This window comes from Tachysurus vachellii, chromosome 7, assembly GCF_030014155.1.
Source record: "Tachysurus vachellii isolate PV-2020 chromosome 7, HZAU_Pvac_v1, whole genome shotgun sequence".
Classification (NCBI taxonomy): domain Eukaryota; kingdom Metazoa; phylum Chordata; class Actinopteri; order Siluriformes; family Bagridae; genus Tachysurus; species Tachysurus vachellii.
In genome coordinates, this window is record NC_083466.1 from 1,192,501 (window position 1) to 1,209,394 (window position 16,894).

At 38.3% G+C, this 16,894-nt stretch overlaps 2 protein-coding genes across 3 annotated transcripts in view; one reads left to right on the top strand and one right to left on the bottom strand.

Moving 5' to 3' along the window:
• tsc22d2 (TSC22 domain family 2) overlaps window positions 1–728 on the bottom strand; it is a 17,815-nt gene extending 17,087 nt beyond the window's left edge. The window contains exon 1 of one of the 2 annotated variants that reach the window (XM_060873747.1): window positions 1–728. This exon is cut by the window's left edge and continues 1,098 nt beyond it. In XM_060873747.1, coding sequence (XP_060729730.1) covers window positions 1–92 — 92 coding nt within the window. In that variant the 5' untranslated portion in view covers window positions 93–728. The other variant, XM_060873749.1, reaches the window with a different exon arrangement.
• Window positions 729–8,675: 7,947 nt separating this feature from the next.
• On the top strand, window positions 8,676–15,595 carry LOC132848212 (profilin-2-like). Its single transcript, XM_060873754.1, has 3 exons — window positions 8,676–9,026; window positions 10,844–11,036; window positions 13,554–15,595. The coding sequence occupies exons 1-3, from the start codon at window positions 8,898–8,900 to the stop codon at window positions 13,649–13,651; spliced, it is 420 nt and encodes a 139-aa protein (XP_060729737.1). The 5' UTR covers window positions 8,676–8,897; the 3' UTR covers window positions 13,652–15,595.
• Window positions 15,596–16,894: the final 1,299 nt, after the last annotated feature.

Consider the following 16,894-nt stretch of genomic DNA (forward strand, 5'->3'; position numbering starts at 1 on the left):
AGACTCTCGGAGTCATCGGCGCAGCCGCCCGTGGCCACCTGAGCCTGGGTCACGCTGGTGATCTGGAAGCAGCTCTTCTTCTTGGCTGACATCCTGAGACGTGTCCGACACTCGTGTAGGCGACCGAACGCGCTGTTTAAACACACTGACAAAGTCAAAGCGCTGCTGCTGCTTTTCTCCGCTAAACACACAAGTCAGGGGGGAAACTGGCGTCGGATCAACAGGAGGTTTTTAGCTGTTAAACTAAATGATCATACGTCATGCCGCTTCCTCTTCGACTGCTGTCCTGGTGCGTTCCTAAAGCGCGATCAAACCAAGAGATGGCCATTAAAACCGAGATCCGACTTTAATACCGACTGTTTGTTGTTTTTCAGCCGGAGTGACCCGGCCTCCGTCCCGGGTCCGCGGTGCACACAAGGCCGAGTGAGAGAGCGCTGCTCCCGGGCGTGAGCTGCCACTTTAGTCCGAGGCGCGAGCTGGGGGCCCGCTTCCCCCCGGCCTCACATTTAGCATCTTATACAAAATAAACGCTTTTGTAACAACTACAATAATCTCATGGTGTAAACGCCAACTCGCGCTCCTGCGCTTGTACACACGCTCCCGAGGCGATAACGCGCTGAGACTGAATCCGGATCACGGACTTTCGGGAAACAAAATTTGTGATGAAAAAAAAAATTCCACCTCTCAACAAGATGGCTAAAGCCCACGGTGCATGCTGGGTAATGCGCGCAACAGGCGGCCACGGGCGCTACGTCAGACACCGGAGCTACGCAAAAGGCGTAAGCGGAGGCGTGCTGCGTCACCAGTGACGTCACTCACACAGGGGGAACGTTACTAATATGTCTATTGTATCAAGTCTAGCAATTACAATAATAATAATAAACATAATAATAATAACAATAGTAATAATAATAATTATAATACCAATAATAATAGTAATAACAATAGTAATAATTATAATTACAATAACAATAAAAACAATAATAACAATATTAATAATAATAACAATAATAACAACAATAAAAAATAACAACAATAATAATAACAATAATAATATTAATAATAATAAAAATAATAACACTAATAATAATAATAATAATTAAAAAATAACAACAATAATAATACAAATAATAATAACACTAATAATAACAATAGTAATAATAAAAACAATAAAAACAACAATAATAATAACAAAAGCATAACAATCGTTAATATGTACGTTATAATCTATTTAATGTCTTTATGTTATATTAAAAATATTTAATATTAAAAAAATCCGTCATATTTTGTATATTTAGCATATTTTCGTGTGTTTTTTTTTAAATATTTTTTTGATATTTTTTTTTGATATATATGATAACAGATCACAAAATGCAACGCCATGTTATTCAAATCTTATAGAATAGTAATATAACATAAAGGAAAGAAAAGAAAAATACAAAGAAGGGGACTCGAGCAATACAATTAATTTAGAAAAGAGGAATTAAATTAACAGCCTCGTAAAAGTCCACAGTTTTGACAGGTTTTCAGCTTGTGAGTCTTTTTTTTTTAAAGTTTCTGGGTTTTTTTCATGCCGTTTGTTTTGCCTTGTTATTACGTAAGCACCGTCTCCACCAATCAGGTGTCGCCGTTTTATCCGGGGACTTCCACACTAGTTGGCTTCTTCATCAGCTAACAGCTGTTTATGGGGTTTGTAGTTTTTACACCGTAATTAAACTACAGTCCCGTAATTGCACTAAAATCCCTTAAAAGGTGAAATGGAGAACCACAGAAAGTTCAAGCCAGCACCTAAAATGGACTCCGTCTGAATATACGGCATGGCTGTCATTTAGAAAGCTGTTTTAATGTGGAATTCAGGAACTAGTGTGTAAACGGCTGTAGCTGTTATTATGGAGTTATTTATAGTTTATAATTAAGTCTAATAAACCGATTATTTCAGTCAAATTGATTCATTTTAATGCTCCAGGAAATGACAATAAAACATTCAAATCCTGAAGCTAACTGTAATGAAAAAATGATATTATCAATATAATCTAAATTATCTGAGAACTTTTTAACCCTCAAACCCCAAAACCGGTGTGGAATTAGATTTTAATACCAGGGTTAATTTGTCTGATTTATTCTTTTACTTTTTAATCCACCCATTTAATCATCTTCAGCACCATGGTCAGCGTCAAGTCCATTCCATTGACCAAAAATGTTCGATGCTTAAAATCGTCAATTCTTAAATGTAATCGGACTTTATTGATTAAAATCAGATTCTAAACCATGAACACGACATGACTTGTCCTTCCGCTAGGGGGCGCCCGTGAAAGAGAAGAGAAAAATGGGACTGTATGTACACAGTATATTTCACAAAACAACATAAAACCGTGTAAGGTTTACTGTAAGAAGGTGAATATAGAATATACGGTTAAGGTGTAGTCTAGGACCTTTTATCTAAACATCTAAACAACTTTCCTTTTTTAACAACCAAACACCGGTGCATGAAACATTAAGTGACATTACACCTATTGCATTACAAATGTACAGGCCATGAAACACTAAATGAAGTTTTAGTCAGGAACTAAAACTAAATTACTGTTTGTTTTCTTTTGTCATAACCACAGACTGGGTTTATTTACAAAAAAAGAGTGATTTTATGCGTATTTTAAAATGTTTACTTCAGTAAAACTCAGTAGTTCTTTTATATTTTCGTTGTGAGATTAAGGTAATGAACCGAAGACGTCGTATATATCTTCAGTGAGGGTGTCAATACTTCTGGAGTTGTCTGTAAAATAACATATAATGCTGGTGATCACAAAATATTGAAAAAAGCAAAAAACATTGGTTAGTTTAGTAATAGTAAAAAGGTTTGGAAGTTTGGAAGAGACAAACGTGGTAGACAATGACGTGGCCTTGAGACATTTACATTACATTTGAATGTATTACTTCAGCACAGACTTTTCTCCAAAGCAAATGAGGAGGGGTAAAGTTCACGCGTGAAGCATGGCAGCACAGGGTTAAAGTGACGAGGCTTTACTATAGTAGCATTTTATATATACATACACACACACACACACACATATATATATATATATATATATATATATACACACAGTGTATAGGGCACCCCATTAAATATTCAGTTCTTTATTGAGAAATTCAACATCAATGTCAATTTCTGATCTTGTTTTAATTTGTACTTGTAGATGAAAGTGATGTAATTGCATGTAAACAACAATTTACACTTGTTTTAATAAATATGAGTATTCGATCTGAGGAAAAAGTTGGTGTTTCCTTCTTTGGCTGAAATAACCTCATTGAGATGTTTCTTGTAGCCATCTAACAATTTCTGACATCAACTAAAACAAAGATTCCCCCAGCTGCAGCAAAACATCTCCAAACCAGAACACTTCCACCTCCATGTTTCACGGTTGGTATGAGGATCTTTTCCTGAAATGCTGTATTTGGTTTACGCCAAACATTCCCTCTGAAATGGTGGCCAAATAATTTAGTTTTAGACTCATCTGTCCAAAGCACAATATTCCAGAAGTCTTGGCCTTTGTCCCTGTGTCCTTTGGCAAACTTCAGTCTTGCCCTCATGTTGTTCTTAGACAGCGAAGGTTTCCTGCTTGAAAATTATCCCATGATAATTAAAGTTGTTAAGTCTCGGTCCCGTGATGATATTTTAAGGTTTATTGGAGACGTCTTCAAAATGTTCCGTAACAATGTTCTAATAATTTGCATATGATGTGATACAAAAAGACCTTTCTTTGGTTTTATTTGTTCAGTTGTGTTTCAACTGAATCAACACCCTGGGAAAAAATTCTACGGTGAATTAAAGTCTCCATAATGTTCCAGCATTCAGCTACACAGTGACGTTAAGATGGTGTGTGTAGATGACAGTAAGGTGGTGTGTAGATGACAGTAAGGAGGTATGTGTGTGTAGATGACAGTAAGGTGGTGTGTGTAGATGACAGTAAGGTGGTGTGTAGATGACAGTAAGGTGGTGTGTAGATGACAGTAAGGTGGTGTGTGTAGATGACAGTAAGGTGGTGTGTGTAGATGACGGTAAGGTGATGTGTAGATGACAGTAAGGTGGTGTGTAGATGACAGTAAGATGGTGTGTGTAGATGACAGTAAGGTGGTGTGTGTAGATGACAGTAAGGTGGTGTGTGTAGATGACAGTAAGGTGGTGTTTGTAGATGACAGTAAGGTGGTGTGTGTAGATGACAGTAAGGTGGTGTGTGTAGATGACAGTAAGGTGGTGTGTGTAGATGACAGTAAGGTGGTGTGTGTAGATGACAGTAAGGTGGTGTGTAGATGACAGTAAGGTGGTGTGTGTAGATGACAGTAAGGTGGTGTGTGTAGATGACAGTAAGGTGGTGTGTGTAGATGACAGTAAGGTGGTGTGTGTAGATGACAGTAAGGTGGTGTGTAGATGACAGTAAGGTGGTGTGTAGATGACAGTAAGGTGGTGTGTGTAGATGACGGTAAGGTGGTGTGTGTAGATGACGGTAAGGTGATGTGTAGATGACAGTAAGGTGGTGTGTAGATGACAGTAAGGTGGTGTGTGTGTAGATGACAGTAAGGTGGTGTGTGTAGATGACAGTAAGGTGGTGTGTGTAGATGACAGTAAGGTGGTGTTTGTAGATGACAGTAAGGTGGTGTGTGTTGATGACAGTAAGGTGGTGTGTGTAGATGACGGTAAGGTGGTGTGTAGATGACAGTAAGGTGGTGTGTGTAGATGACGGTAAGGTGGTGTGTAGATGACAGTAAGGTGGTGTTTGTAGATGACAGTAAGGTGGTGTGTGTAGATGACAGTAAGGTGGTGTGTGTAGATGACAGTAAGGTGGTGTGTGTAGATGACAGTAAGGTGGTGTGTAGATGACAGTAAGGTGGTGTGTAGATGACAGTAAGGTGGTGTGTGTAGATGACAGTAAGGTGGTGTGTGTAGATGACGGTAAGGTGATGTGTAGATGACAGTAAGGTGGTGTGTAGATGACAGTAAGGTGGTGTTTGTAGATGACAGTAAGGTGGTGTGTGTTGATGACAGTAAGGTGGTGTGTGTAGATGACGGTAAGGTGGTGTGTAGATGACAGTAAGGTGGTGTGTGTAGATGACGGTAAGGTGGTGTGTAGATGACAGTAAGGTGGTGTGTGTAGATGACAGTAAGGTGGTGTGTGTAGATGACAGTAAGGTGGTGTGTGTAGATGACAGTAAGGTGGTGTGTGTAGATGACAGTAAGGTGGTGTGTGTAGATGACAGTAAGGTGGTGTGTAGATGACAGTAAGGTGGTGTGTGTAGATGACAGTAAGGTGGTGTGTAGATGACAGTAAGGTGGTGTGTGTAGATGACAGTAAGGTGGTGTGTAGATGACAGTAAGGTGGTGTGTGTAGATGACAGTAAGGTGGTGTGTGTAGATGACAGTAAGGTGGTGTATGTAGATGACAGTAAGGTGGTGTGTAGATGACAGTAAGGTGGTGTGTGTAGATGACAGTAAGGTGGTGTGTGTAGATGACAGTAAGGTGGTGTATGTAGATGACAGTAAGGTGGTGTGTAGATGACAGTAAGGTGGTGTGTGTAGATGAAGTTAGTAAGTTCCGCTGTGCCCCAAAACCACATTAGCGGCTCTGTGGATGTGGTTTGAGGCTTATATTAGCTACAGTAGCCTTGGTGTTGAGGAAGGGGTTGATAAATTGACAGACACCACTGACCACATGTCATGACTTACTGACTATTCTGAAAATATGCGAAATAGCGTGTTTTTTCTTTTCTTTTATGTTCGGTTTGTGCACACCGATCACCATCATGTACATTTCGCAGCTCTTATACCGTGCAAACATTTTTCTCATATTCTACGTGTAGACATTCAAATTCCTAAATTTACATTTGTTTACATAGCAGTTGCTTTAGTTCTAGGAAAAACACAGACAGCGCCACGCATGCATCTATACCACTCTTGAATTATCCAGTCGGAAAGTGTGTTTATTTTCTATAACACCATCTCTGACAACAGCGCAGCCGCAAATCCTATCGATCTCATATTGATCATAGAAATGCGCTCGTGCTAACGCATTATTGTTGTTATAGTAACCGCCCAATCAAAGGGACACGAGCGGCGACGTTTTATTTCTCTCCAAAGTCGATGCTTTTTTGTAACATTCAGTGGAAAAGCTTTGACTTTTAATTTTCAGATATAAAAGTCTTTTTTTTTATAAAAACAAAACAAATGTATTTATTCATGTATTCATGTATAATGTTGTTGTGAAGCAAGTCAGTTCATATCACGTACATTACAGCAGCTATAAAAACACACAGCTTGTTATTTTTCAGAGAAAATGTAAAGGCATTTGTCCTGAAGAGTTTAAAGCACAGCTTTACCGCTGACTGTTTCAAACTCCTCTCATAAATGTAATATATAAATAAAAAATGTTAATATATGAAATGACATTTGGTTGTTTATTATGTATATCATTATAATAATTTCTATTTACTACAGAAGTTTATTTTCACCTTTGCACAAAACAATACGTCGAATCGCTATATTGCATATGTTATTTTATTGTATGTTTTTTCCTTTTAGTTATGATCACTCTTTGTATTCAAAGGATACAGCAAAACATTGCGTCAGCTCGTGCTTTTGTGTAAGACACGCTAAATATCAGCTAAGATAAAAGATGAAAATGATGAGTTCTAGGTAAAAAGTTGCAGATCCTGTTCGCTCTTCCCCCCGAGGAAGTCCCTCCTGAGTGCACATGACTCGTTCGCTGCCTCCAAACCCTTTCCTGCCATGCAGAACAATCTCATGTCAGGAGAGAAAAAAATTCCAGTGCTGCACTGTAAACTAGATCTGTGCTGAGAAAAAGCAGGAAGTGTCACAATGGCTCATTTCAGCAGCCCCACACACACACACACGGACGGCATTGTGGATTCCAGAAAAATCTATAAGGAACCACTGAACTGTTCCTCCCTTCTCCGATTGCTACTTCATGTAATCCTTTTAAACAGATTTGAGATTTGACTCTTATGGATCTGTGAAAGTCTTAAACACGTCACACACTGCAGTGACTTTTGCCTGTGGGTGTGTGACTGAATATCAACAGGCACCAGAAGCAGGCAGCTGTGTTTGTCCCGTTGCTGAGTGATCCACCCTTGTCCTTAGCACACTGTGGCTTTAGAACCTATCCTAACCAAGATACTGGGCACAAAGGACATGTGTTTGGTTTAAAAAAATTCAGTGCCAGTGGTAACACTTTATGGTCAGCTGAATTAACATTAGTAATATTCTAATATTACCATTGGATTCTTAGAAAATTTACATAACTATCTCAGCAGCTGACATTTTAGGGCACTTATCACACGTCCATCTAGTGAACCTTGCCTCCTAGAAACACTCCCATGTTTAAAATGTTCTCTGGGCTGGGACGCAGAGACGATAAAATAAGCCAATGTGACTCACTTGCTTGACAAATCATTGCCAGGCGTCTGACAAAACTACCTTTTATATTTAGCAGAATATCATATATATAAGGAAAACGTTTCTGATACGAGGTGTGGAGTATGAAAGAGAATCAATTGTAGGATACTTATAACTCTACATGTCCTTGTACTTCTGACCTGTGTTTACCTAATATATTACTATATGTAAGAAGAATTTGTCTTCTGTTTCTCCTTATACAAATAGGAGCATTAAGTAAATATAGAAAGATGTGAGAAAGAAAGGAAAAAGTAGTTAATTTGACATGATTGATTGGGCATGAGTCAAAACATGACATAACTATAATCAGTCTTTTATTTTCTATGTATTTTTCCATCGATAGCTTCCATATATCCATTCGCACACTACAAACTCCTAGTGTGCGTGTTTTAACTAGAGGTTCGACAGATTCTTTACATATCTTGTAGAGATTTATGCGTATTTCGTAAAACATGATGTCATGTGTAGGCATAGTCTTAGATCATGAATAATGCTGAAAGGATTTGGCGAATTTCCAGCATAAAGTCTGTCCCATACTTTCTTCGTGAACCACGGGTTACTTCATGAATGAATCCATTTTCTCAATTGTTGCTCATATTTTAAATGTATAATGAGCGTTTTCATGACTTAATAAAATGTAAAATCTGGTATAAAAAAACAAACACCAGATTTCACCAGATGTTTATATGGGCTTTTAGGTCCAGGAAACCTCTATCTATCTTGATATCTAACTTATTATTATTATTATTATTATTATTATTATTAACATAATTTTTAGTTAATTATATGAGTCTAATTAAACAGATCACTAGACGAATGGTAGAAAGTGTCATTTATGCATTTCACAAAATATGTATGGAAAAAAGTATGAATTAAAAACATACTTTTTTTTTTTTTTTTTTTTTTTAAATCAATGGGCGATTTGGATCCATGGAGTTTTTTTTTTAACCCGGAAAAAAGCCTGCAAAAAAAGTTTGCGAGGGTTTGAGAGGGTGTGGCCTTAAAAGTGAAAAAAAAATCCTAAATCTTTTTTTATGATGTTTTTAAAAGCTGGAAGCGAATTTGAAAGAAACTCTGAGGAAACGTGTGTGTTTGTTGACCGTAAAGTGTCAGTAATTGAGATTAGAAAGAGGAACTAGTTTGTCGGCAGCTGTGAGGGCTTTGCTGTGGCCAGCATAAAAATGAGTAAAAGGGAGTGAGGCGGCGTGCGCGGAGTGATCTGGAGCACGGACTACACCCAAGGCGCTGTCTCGCTTCACATCGGCTTTTCTTCCCTCAGCCCCCCAAAAAGCAGATCGCGGCAGCACGCAGCTAGGCGCTTTTTGGAGAGGCGAGGCTTCGAATCGGCGTCTTTAAACCTTCTTTAACCTTCAATCCATCCAAAGAGTCTCAGTAAAGCTCCGTAATATCTCTTTGTTTACAAATTGCAGCAAACATGTCTTGGCAAAGCTACGTGGATAACCTGATGGCCGACGGCAGCTGCCAGGATGCCGCCATTGTCGGCTACTCGGACGCCAAATACGTCTGGGCATCGTCAGAAGGGGGCACTTTTAGCGGTATAACGGTGAGATTTAGAAAGAAAAAATGCATTATCACACTGTTAAACGTCTGTATCGTTCGGTGTAACGTGTAAAATCGTTGGTCTTTTGTGTCTCCGTGCGTGTGTGTGGGGCCACGTTACGGTTAGCTAGCAGCGGCTAACACGAACATGCGCGCGCGCGCGTCGGAGAAAAGGAGCCGTTAGCGCTTTTAAAACACGTCGTTTGTCCTCGTGACGTTTTGCTCGTCGCTTAAAAAGAAAGAAAGGAAAAAAGAGGTAATATATCGAAAGCCATAGACGTTGTGATGTGTTTAAACGAAGGTGGAGGTTTCTGTTGAAGGTCTCAGGGTTTGTATTTTGTGTCCCGTGATGAAGCGAATACAGCAGCGTTAAGCAGATCCGTAGGCCTCAGACTCTCTCTCTGTGTTTGTCTCTCTCTCTATATCTATCTATCTTTCTGTGTCTCTCTCTTTATCTTTGTCTCTGTCTCTTCTTTCTCTCTATCCATCTCTCTCTTTTTTCTTCGTGCTTGATAAGAAGCTAAGTAACTCGTCTATGAATGAAACGATAAAAGGGAAGTGAAACCCGACCCCCAGAGTATTTCCAGAATATTCCCGAATCCATTAAGTTGCCCGACTGTTAGTAACCGGTTTGTCTGTTTGTTTGTTTAGTTATTTATTACAAAGCAAATAAAATTAGCCTAGCGCTAGTTAGCACGTCGGCTAAGTTATTCGTTGAAGATACTTAAGAAAATGCACTAAGTTTATTTATTTATTTTTTTTATATATTCCACGCAACGCGTTTTGCTTCCAACGCTTTAATAATCGACATGAATTCTATCGGTATTTCCGTGAAAAATAAATATTCGATGTGTTTGAATATCAGGACGTCTGGGGTTTTTTTTTAAGCCTAATTTCCTCTAATCATGCTGGAGATTTAGGCGTAGGCCCCAACGAGGGAAGGAAGTTAGCCGCTGCTGCTGGGGCACAAGCTTTCTGCCTTTTGGGCTCGGTCCTGATTCGGTCGTGTCTGTGCACTGACTAGGGCACTGGATATTAGTATTGCTCGAGTTGCCTAGTGCCCTTGGTTTGGAGGGTGTAGAGAGGGATTTGGGACGTGTCCCGTGCTTCCCTTTTCCCCCTCTTCTCCTTACAGGAACATGCCAGTGTCTTCAAAGATGGCGCCCGGTTTCCCATTTATCCGAGCTTTAGTCATTACAGATTACAACGCGTTCATTAAGCTGAAATGCAGTCTGTTCCTCATAGTTTTTACGTTTACACTAGAATAAAAAAAAAAGCAAAGCTGGATGAACACTTTATACACGATCAGATCTAGAGATTTAGATGTTAAATGAGTATTTTTATACACCTCTGTATATATTTATAGCTGGTATTTTATTCGTATGTTAGGTATTCCATGGTGAAGGAGATAACTTGTGTGCAGACAGGCCATGTGTAGTATGTATTTAAAAGAAGGAAAAGAAAAGCCATGCACATCTTAGCTCAGAGAACTTTGTACCTTTTTTTTAAATTTATTTTAAGGTTTGAGCTTTACAACCACATTCTTTGTACATTACATTAACGTGCCATACTGATTCTTTACAAGTTAGAATAAAACTTTCCTTTTTGCATTAAAAGGAAGTGGATTTTATTTTATTTATATATATATATATATATATAAAATCGGTAACTTGTTCGGAATGCTATCGTAAGCCTTAGTAAAGAAAGTGAGGCAGGCCGTCTGGATGTGCCCTACAGACCTTCATGTAAGACCACGCCCCAGTGTTAGGGAATAATCAATATCTTTTCTGAACACCTTCCTGTGTTTTATCCCTTTTACAGCCCGAAGAAATCGATGTTATAGTCGGCAAGGACCGGGAGGCTTTCTTTACCAACGGGCTGACCCTAGGGAAAAAGAAGTGCTCTGTGATCAGAGACAGCCTGCAGGCCGATGGCGACTGGACTATGGACATCAGGACGAAGAGTCAAGGTGGAGAGCCGACATACAACGTTTCCATAGGCAGAGCTGGCAAAGGTACACTTGTTTTGGGTATTTGCAAATGACCTCCACATTTACATAGGAAAAAGAAAGTTGTAACTCAACCAATGACTGCGAACAACCTCAGAGAAGGTTTGTACAGTTGTGCAAGTCTGAAGCGTTGGCTTTCCGGTTTGCTCGTTTTCAGGTGACTGACAGGCGTTCTCTGAGGATGTTTGTTGTGATTATTTTTACTTTATTGATTTGCTTGCTAGAGCAAGAGGATGGATTTTTACATGTTGCCTGCAATGCAGTAAATAGTTATATATGCCTGATTTTATAAATGCTTAGAGGAAAGTAGTCAACTTCTGTGCACAAACATGCCATTTGGCTTGGGGAAAAAAATTCAAAGGTAATGAACAGAATCAGAAATCGTTATCCGGACTTTAAGGACTTTATTTTTTAAGGATTCATGAGTTGATTCATTATAAAATGACTAATTATAATATTTGTAGATGTTCTTCTTTGGTAACGAACATCTAACAGTCATTTGTCAATCCCATCACTTAACAGAATTTGGCGCTAGAGAAGCCGGAACAATTAAAAAGTTCCTTATGAGATTTTTGCATTAAAACGAAAGCGTTTCTACGTAAGAGATTAGAAATCGAGGATGTACAGGTACAGAGCGAAAATAAATAAATAAACAAGTCAATTATTGTCCGGATAATTAGATCAAAATCTATTTACCCTGCTTTCTGTCTTGCATTAGTGTGTATAAGTGTACAGTCTGCCTTTGTGGTCCTCGTTCTGATAGTCAGTGTCACTAAAAAAAGGTATGATTGTTTTATTTATTTATTTTTTTTTAAAAAAAGGCTTTAAAAAGCTCTTCACTTTCCCCTTTCCCTGTTTCCCTCTTGAGTTTTTCCCCCACCTTCTTAACCACCTGTACAGCAGGAAGCCGTGGCCGAGCGTGTACAGGCTGCTTTCTTTTCTGAAACCGGTTTAAAATTGGCATCTGTTTGTTATTTAGAGACTGAATACATGTAGTGAAAGTAGTGAATGAGCAGTTTTTAACCATTCACAGCCATTAGCTTATCAGTGTCAGTAACTCGGCACGTCATTGCTTCGTTTGCACTTGTCCCATGGTGCAGTTTACTGTAAATGACTAACAGCCCTCGCCCTTCTCCATACAGACTAAATTAATAAATAAGCCAAGTTTACGTCGCGCCTTTGTCAAACCCAAGGTCACGTTACACACGGCTGCCTCGCGCGGTGCAGAACGCGGAGCTGCACGATTTTCCGTAGCCAGCATAAATTTTAGTGTTTGTAACACTGACCCACTTTATGATCCAGTAACGAACAGATGATGGGATATCGAAGGTTGATGGTGCAACAGTCACCAGCGATCGCTGTATGTGTAGTGATCACACAAAAGTCTTCAAACACCAAAGGAAATATATATATATATATATATATATATATATATATATATATATATATATATATATATATATATATATATATATATATATATATATATATATATATATATATATATATAAAATTAATTTTTTGGCCTTACAGTCCATCTGTAATTCAGGGATTGCTTGGGTTGCTGGTTAGGCTGCTGTAAATAGTCCATGCACAGTCAGCTGAAGTGATATCCCGTTCCCAAGAATAGTCCTTATCGGTTGATTCAGGAAGCTGCATGTAGCCTAGACTAGACTTTAGAAGGGATAGAATCAAATTCTCAACACAGACTGATCCATAAAAGGAGCTGTAAATGGGATTAGCAGCTCTTCACTTAATGCCTGTTCAGCTAGATGCCTTAACATGGCTGTTCAAGAAGAAACTAAATTCTTAGAGATCCTGTAGTGCCTTTTGAAATTTGGCTAACTAAACCGGGTAACCATGATATAATTACCAGTTCCTGGTGGTGGGATGAGTTCAGGAATTCCCTCCTTGCGTCCTCTGTCCTGTCCCCCTTTTTTTTTTTTTTTTTAAATAAATCTCTGGCGTGTAATCGGGTCTCAAAAGTATTCAAACGCTCAAAGAGGTTGATTCACTTTTTCTATTTCTGGGTTTGCTTGTTTATTATTATAATAATATGCAGCATGCAACACTTTGGACTGCAATTTTCTCCTCCCTTTTTTCCCCCTAACCAACAGCACTTCTCAACTTTTTTCTCTCTCTCTCTCTTTTTTTTTTTTTCTTTCTTTCTTCTATCTCTTCTCTTTCAGTCTTGGTTCTTGTAATGGGCAAAGAAGGGGTCCACGGAGGCGGATTGAATAAGAAGGCATACTCGATGGCAAAATACTTGAGGGATTCAGGGTTCTAACGTAATTAACGCTCGCTTAGCTTCAATTTTGAGGGACAGAAAGAAGAGGGTTTGCTGTTTAAGCTTTCTCCTTCACACAGTTAAAATGTCTTTAATGAGAAGAACGGTGGTAAGATCTTATAATGTCCCCGTATTACGGGGGGGGAAAGACTTTTTCTTTCCTTTCTTTTTTTCAATTTTTTCATTTGTCATTTTTTTTCTTTCTCCCCCTCTCCCCCCCTTTTATGTACCCCCAGTATTGGTTTTAGTCATGGGAAAAGAAGGTATCCACGGAGGACAGCTCAACAAGAAAGCATTTACCATGGCTGATTACCTGAGGAGAGCTGGATACTGAAGCAGCCCCCTATCCATCCACACAGCAGCTCACTGTAACATCCTACCATCCCTTTATCCCTCCTTGTTTTTCTTTTTCTTTTTTTTTTCTTTTCTGCCTTCACAGCACTACAGATACTTAATAGATGCGTCATCGTCTATCCGGTCCCTTTATTTCTCTCGACCTTTTTTTTTTTTTTTTTTTTTTTTAAACGTACACCATTTCTCCTCCTTCCTTTTTATTTAGCATATCTATCCCATTCCCATTCCCCTCATCCTTCTTTATTAGTGCCACAAAAAAAAAGCATGTTCATTTTACGAAGGCTTAAATCAAAAACACAGTACTGTACATAAAGCATTTAAAATGATGATCGGGCTTTTCAAATTTTGCATAAACGAATCGTCACTGTCCAGTTTTCCTGAGGGCGCTTATCTAATCCAGAGGTCTGTCGATGCCTCTCGAGTGCTTTGAGCCTTGCTGAGCTGTCGGTCTTCCCCTAGCGATTTCTGTTTTCTTTCCAGCATGGCCAGGATGGTTTAAAAAAAAAAAAAAAAAAAAAAAGATGCATGCATATCTCTTTTTAGCTCAAGATCATTAAACGACTAACTACCATATACATACACTACCGGTGTCGTCCAAAAAAAAAAAAAAACGATAATAAAATGATCAATTGAACCTCACTACATAATTCTTGCCCTTATACTTGTAACCCATTTTATTCAAATACAACATCCAATGCTTTTACTGTTGTATCTGGATGTGGTGTTGTGAGTCCTTGATATGTAATGTTGGATTTTTTTTTTTTTTTTTTTCTTTTCCTTTTGAATGTGATGGCAGATCAGCATTTACATCTAGATTTAAAACACAAATCGCTTCTGGACTCTTAAGGACATTCCACCGCTAATATAGCCACATAGCAACTTATTTACCAGCTAGTGATTTTGATTTATTGTGTGTTTTTTTTTTTTTTTTTTTTTTTTTTTAAAAAGCACTGCCCTTCTGATGTAACTCTGGTTTGGTGTCCAGTCATTATACATTATATTATAGATATAATTTTTTTTTTTTTTTTTCTCCAGTAGGACCAATTTTCTTTCCTGCATTTTGGAGGATTAACAGATTACAGAAGGACAGACTGCTAGCTTCATCTGTTCGTAGAACACTAAACAAAACATTTCAAATGCACAGTTTTAACGCTAACCTCTTGATGATTCACTAGTTAACGGTATCCGTGTCTTGGGGAGGGATTGCGAAGCTCTAATCTAATGTTAACTACCCTGTATTCTTTTCTTCCTCACGATGAACGTCTCGAATAGATGAAACGGCAGTCCTATCGTCGACCTTAAATCCTTTAACCCCCTTTTTGTCTGTTAATCCTGTCAAGTTTTCGATCGACGAACGTCATTTGTGCTTTATTCGACTGCGATGTATCAACTTGTCATAGCACGGTACAAATATTTCATTAAATAGGCAAAAAAAAAAAAACAACCACAAAGAAGTAACTGTGTACACTAAATTTTCATGGGTTATGGTGGTATTAGTTAAAGAAGAAAAAAGACCACTAGTCAGTTGTATTGTTAACTTTAATCAAAAAGAAAAAAAAAAAGGAAAAAAAAAAAAAGCAGTGTATCCTGTGCCATAATGTAGATCTGATCTGTTGCTACTGTGAGATGGATTTTAAAACCGCTGCCTTGTAAGGAGTCGATTTGCGAATGGCACCTTCTTTGGGATATCTGACAAAAGTTTTCAAACTCTCCAGGGCTTGTGGAATATGTACAGATTAAAGTGAAACATGTCAACAAATCCATGTTCATTTCTCTCCTTTCTTTCATTGCACCCGATTTATGACCTTCAAAATCCTGACCAGCCGATATATCTATACGACCCGAAATTTTGCGTGGAAAATGCCATGAATTAACCACCTTGTTTACAGACAGATCAAATAAATCTATTTCAACCAGAAAGAAATGCTTTTTTTTTATTTTTTTTTATTCCCTTCTTTACTTCCTCTGAGTGGTGTGATGGGTGAGGAAATTGCTATTTAATGTAATGTTCATCGACAAACCACGTAGAACACGATACTCAAAAAAGGGTAAACAATACAAATAAGTTTGTGATGCTAAATTGATTGCAAAAAAAAAAATTTTAGATAAGCACAATGTAAAATCACAGTACCAAATTTGCTGCCTTTGGTTAGACAATGCTATAAAATGTATATTTAAAAAAATGAGTAGTTTTTGGGTAGAGTTTATCAAATATAGAGCTGCAATACGCTGAGTTGAACGAGCTCCTTGCCTGGAAATGTGCTTCCTGTTTTAAAAATGAACACATTTTGAGCTAATAATTTACTCTGCTATACTAATTGAATGGAATCAAAATGCTCAGATGGTGTAACCTTTATATACAGAGAGAACAAAGAAGCTCAAACCTTAAATAGGGGTGTAGCAAACGATTCTTAGACATTTGTGAGGGGGAAAAAAGTTAAGTCCCGAGAAAGGAGAGACAAACCGTTTGTCTAGAAGGTGAGCTTAATATCTAAAATTCAAGTTTATTTGTATTGCACTTTTTACAATAGATGTCTCAAAACAGCATTACAGAACATAAATGTAGAACAAAAGGTTATTATAAAGATTAATTGAATACAAAATTTAAGATTAATTAGATATAGATTTAGTTCACAATGTGTATGTATTTGTCCCCAATGAGCAAGTCTGAGGTGACTCAGGTGACTGTGGGGAGGAAAAACTCCCTTAGATGGTAAAGGAAGAAATCTTGAGAGGAACCAGACTCAAAGGGGAACCTCATCCTCATATGGGTGACACTGGGGGTGTGATTATAAATATACAGTCTGACAACTGGAGACCACGTGGAGTTCACATCTCTATAATATCACAGAGTCCAACTGGAGCTGGTAGATCTCTAGATTCCTCAGGACTCACCTCAATGGAGGTTCAAATTCTTCATCACGCGGAAGACGATCGGAGCAAATATCCACGACTGCTGTGCTTTAGTCTCAGTAAGTGTTATTCGAACAGGGTTGTATATCCAGACGGACGTTATAATGAAGTAACATCCATAGCGAGAGATTTGGGGGTGTTTTGATTACGTACAGACGGTCATCCGATAAGTTCCAAGCATTCAACATGAACCTCGTTTTAATACAGACTTATTTTGATTATAATCAGCACTCCTTGTAGTGAGCGTGGTCACGCAACAAGCGCAAACCGTAGTGTGAGCTCACTAATGTACCTATGTATGGTACCATGA

Excerpts from the sequence above, each read along its gene's own strand:
- LOC132848212 (XM_060873754.1), top strand. The coding sequence starts at position 8,898 with ATGTCTTGGCAAAGCTACGTGGATAACCTGATGGCCGACGGCAGCTGC. Across the intron at positions 9,027-10,843 it reads GCACTTTTAGCGGTATAACG|CCCGAAGAAATCGATGTTAT; the intron begins GTGAGATTTAGA and ends TCCCTTTTACAG. Across the intron at positions 11,037-13,553 it reads CATAGGCAGAGCTGGCAAAG|TATTGGTTTTAGTCATGGGA; the intron begins GTACACTTGTTT and ends ATGTACCCCCAG.